General features: G+C 31.1%; 1 protein-coding gene across 1 annotated transcript; it reads left to right on the top strand.

The window, feature by feature from the left end:
- Positions 1-307: 307 nt before the first annotated feature.
- Positions 308-2,939, top strand: LOC131659433 (FBD-associated F-box protein At4g10400-like). Its single transcript, XM_058928623.1, has 5 exons — positions 308-1,030; positions 1,110-1,280; positions 1,375-1,533; positions 2,514-2,586; positions 2,905-2,939. The coding sequence occupies exons 1-5, from the start codon at positions 308-310 to the stop codon at positions 2,937-2,939; spliced, it is 1,161 nt and encodes a 386-aa protein (XP_058784606.1).
- Positions 2,940-4,584: the final 1,645 nt, after the last annotated feature.

Genomic DNA, 4,584 nt, shown 5'->3' with positions numbered 1-4,584 from the left:
CTGGGTCACCATCCTCTGAAGTATCGTGGGATTTGCCGCAGCAAACCTTAATGGTGGCCGGACCATAACAAAGAAAACCCTATAAAAGTTTTTTTTATAGCAAAAATAATTCAGCAGGGCTACGTTAATCTTAATTAAATATATTCTGAACCGAGTCAATTCATCTAATTATTAAAAATATTTAAGATTTTAATTAAATAAAAAGCGAAATACTATATTCTAAAATTTTGAGTTGGGTGATCTCATAAGCCATAAGAAAGGAAACCTAACTTTCCCATGCTACTCCAATTCCATTTCCTCGCCCCATATGACGTCTTCACAGCAACCCATTCCGAAGGACGATAAAGTCTGCGGCTTGCCGGATTCAATTCTCTGTCATGTACTCTCTTTTCTCTCAACCAAACAAGCTGCAACCACAAGTGTGCTCTCAAAGAGATGGAAACCTCTATGGCTCTCAATCTTCACCCTCGATTTCGACGACACAGCCTTCAAATTTTCACCCTCGAGAGTTCTCTCTGCTATGCACTCAGTATTGCACCAGCGAGACATCGCACTACCAATCCATTCGTTTCGCTTCATATATCATCAATATTCTTTTTGCTACCAAAATGATATCAATCAATTTATTGAGTTCGTCCGAGATAGAGGAGTACAAAACTTCACCCTCCACCAAATGGTTCCAGTTTGGGATCCGCCATCAATTCTATTAACTCGTAGCATTCTCAATTGTGAGACTCTAGAAGTTCTTAAGTTGAAGGGCATCAAGATTGGAGATATTTCTTGTATGCAGGATTTACATTTACCGAAACTCAAAACTCTCCATTTGAATGACGTACTTTTTGAATGTAATCAACAACTCTACAATCTTTTATTAGGATGCCCACTTCTACAGGATTTCGAATCAAAATACAGTATCAATATCGAAGACAATAAAACCCTTCATCTCCTAAAATCTTACGAGGCCTTACCTAATTTGATCAAAGCTAAGTTAAATGATGATCTTATAAGATGCCCGTTGTGTGTAGATATGGTAAGAATATCATGATTGTTAAATAAAATTGTGATTTAACACTATAAGTTTTTAATGTTCGGTTGTGTAAATCTTGTAGAGTAAGTGCCTATGTTTCTTCGACAATCTTGTCTTGTTACGCACTATTCCCACATTTCAAAGATTGACTCACTTGGAGCTTAACTTTAAAGATATCAATTGGTTCCACAGATGCATCTGGTTGCTAGCAATACTCAAACATTCTCCCAAACTTCAAAATCTTATCATTCAGGTTTTCTTCATCTATATAATTTTTTTGTGTCAGGTTTTTATAGTTAAATCAATCCAATGTACTTTAACTTTTGAAAATAATGATTGCTTGACAGGATACTGGAGTTCTAGAAGAGAGGAAATGCATATGCTGGAAGGATCCACAAATGGCTCCAGAATGTCTTTCATCACAACTTAAAACTTGTTGCATTAGTGGTTACAGAGGCACCGAATGGGATTTCAAATTTGCGAAATATATAATAGAGAATTCAAAAGTACTCAACACTATGACAATTCATAGTAAATGTTCCATACGTATGAATAAGGACCAAATGTTTGATGATTTATCTTCATGCACAAGGGCCTCAGCAACATGCAAACTCTTATTTGATTGATTTTCACGACTACGCCATATCAGCAATGGATCCTACATATGCAACGGATGTGATGGTTTGGAAGACTTGAACTTTGTTTCAAATTTTCCTCTATATCCGGTTTCACGTTTTCATGTAATTAGGGGATTCTAGATGCTCTTCACTTTATTTTTTAATTTTCTTATTGGTCATTGTTTTAAATTTGGAATTATATCAGTTTTTCGTTTATTTGTTATTGTTTCTCAACTTTGCTAATGGTGTATTTTCTCTCTCACATACAAGATTCTCATCTTATCCATTCATGTGAATCACATTTGACAAGACATCATCTTACATAAGCCTTAAATTTGAATCATAGCAGCTTATTAATGACAATAGTGCTCCAAGCTTCTGTCACAGAAATTTGATTTTCATGACAGTAGGAATTATCTGTTGCCTGAGATTTATGTAGTGTAGGCACAAAGTTTAGTGTCACGTGATTATATATAGTTTATATTTAAATTTAAGCCTTCAAAAGAGAAATGGAGTAGATACGGTGATGCATCAAAGTGAATAGCCTAGACAACTTATAACTAAAATGTACACTTTTATATAACAAATGCTCTTTTTATAATCTATGGAAATTCATTACCTTTTGCAGTTTGTGAAATGGTTTATCTATCGGCATCACTAAATATATGCACCCCTATTGAGGAACTCTGCTTTTTATTGGAAAATAATATTTTAGTAACACATTCGTTTTTATCCTTTTGGGCAAGTATTCATAAAATAGAATATTGTTAAGCATGTTAAACATGTTGTCTTGGAAGTGGCTGAAGCTGAAGATGAATTACACTGGTTTTTTTCCTACTCATATTCTCAATGGTGGTCTAATACTTTAGGTGCGTGTATTGGATTTTTTGGTTATCTATGAATGCCTTGCTTTGGCTGGTGGTAGAGGTCCAGTTGGAGTCGGTATAAGGTGTTAAAATTGGAGTTTAGTTCGCTTTGTTGGTTGTTATTACAGGATTGTTTAATTAGGAATTGTTACAGAGAGGGTCTGGTCGCCTTTGCTTATGTGCTTCTATAATTGCTTTTGCGGCATATTTCGTGTGTCTTGTGGCGTGGTGATTGGTGAGTGGGTGCTATGTTGGTGTTGATTTTGTTTTTTCAGCTTGTTGCTGTAGTTATGATTTCTTAGTATTTAGTCAGTTTGTTATTATTAATTCATGCCAAGGAGGGAGAGTTTCCTCCTGCCATGGTTTTAAATCGCGGTTGCGGTTGTGGTTGCAGTCACTGTTGCAGCTACTGCGATCGTTGCAGCGTGAATTTATAATTATGAACATAAAATATTATATTTTATTATTTATTTTCGATTTCACATGTCTTCTATTTCCACTACAAGAAAACTCCTCCCCAGCGACATATATTAGCGATGTGGAAATCACGTGGCTCCAAATTGCTTGTTGCGACGTGACATTAACTTCGCAAGGTGTATTTTAATATTAAATCACTTTATTGCTGTAAAGTGATCAGAAGTCAGGCCTGGGGTAATGTGAAAAAAGGTTTCGACGTGTATCCCACGTCGCTACATTAAATCTATAAATTAATTCATTAAAAGCCATAACGTTCAAATGGGGGAATATTCAAATTTTTGCAAAATTTGATTGTGACGTTAGAAATACGTCGCAACTTTTACAAACCAAACACAACGTTCCAATAAACTAACATATTGGCAGCTTTGCAGGCAGAGGCATTAATAAATATTACCGTTGCCATGTTGCGACGTGGATGTCACGTGGCAAATAGCGATGTGACTGACACGTCACTACATTGTGTATTTATCTACCCATTTCACTTCCCTCCACCACCATTCATGAAGACATTTTCCTTTTCTTCTCTGTAAACGAAACCCGGAAATTCACACACACAAAACCCCCTCCTAAAATCCAACCTTTCTCTCCCAAGATCAATTCAATCCCAAAAATTTTATTTATATCAAAGGTAGTTAAGGATACATTTGATATTTTGTTTTTTTTCTTATAATTTCATTCTATATTTTGTTATTAATTTTTGATTTTTTTGGTATAGATTTAGTAGATTGAAGAAGGTAGTAGATTGAAGAAGGAGGAGTAGATTGAAGAAGAGGTAAGTTATTTTTTTCTATTGTAGTATATTTTAAATAGATTTATTAGGTTATTTTTGTATAGATTTTAAAGAGATAAGTTTTTTATTACATTTATTAGGTATATTTTTTAATAGATTTATTAGGTATGTTTGTTGAAATAGATTATTTTTGTATGTTTGTTGATATTTTTGTATGTTTGTTGAAATAGATTATTTTTGTATGTTGAAATAGATTTATTTGATATGTTTGTTGAAATCTATATATGTTTGTTGAAATAGATTTAACGAATTTTTTATTTAATATTTTACAATATATAAAATAGATTATTATAAATATTAATAGATTTTTAAAACGAATATAATAGTTATATATATTATAAAGTTTTCATTTTTAAGAATATAATATGGATATATATTATAAAGTTCTCACTTTAAAAAATAGATTATTATAACTTAAACAAATTTAATATATTCAAAACTAATATAATAGTTATATATATATTATAAAGTTTTCATTTTTAATGTTTATTATATATATTATTTATTATAATGAGTAATATTATACTATTTTATAAAAAAACAGAATATATATTATATTTATATATTTTAAAAAGAATTTTTGCATATATAGAAATTAAATTTTTTATGTTTATAATAAAAAGATAATATTTTTATATTATGAATTATGAAAGTAAAATATTAAAAAGAGAATATTTTTATACTTATAAGTTATGAATTTTTTATGTTTATATAAAATAAGTTATTTTTTTGAAAAATAGAAATATAAACAAACTATAATTAAAAATACATCATTTTTCTATATATTTGATAAAAATAGTTTTATTA

This window comes from Vicia villosa, linkage group LG3 (genome assembly GCF_029867415.1).
Source record: "Vicia villosa cultivar HV-30 ecotype Madison, WI linkage group LG3, Vvil1.0, whole genome shotgun sequence".
NCBI lineage: Eukaryota > Viridiplantae > Streptophyta > Magnoliopsida > Fabales > Fabaceae > Vicia > Vicia villosa.
Note: the sequence above shows the minus strand (reverse complement) of the source record. Positions and strands in the feature narration are given on the sequence as shown.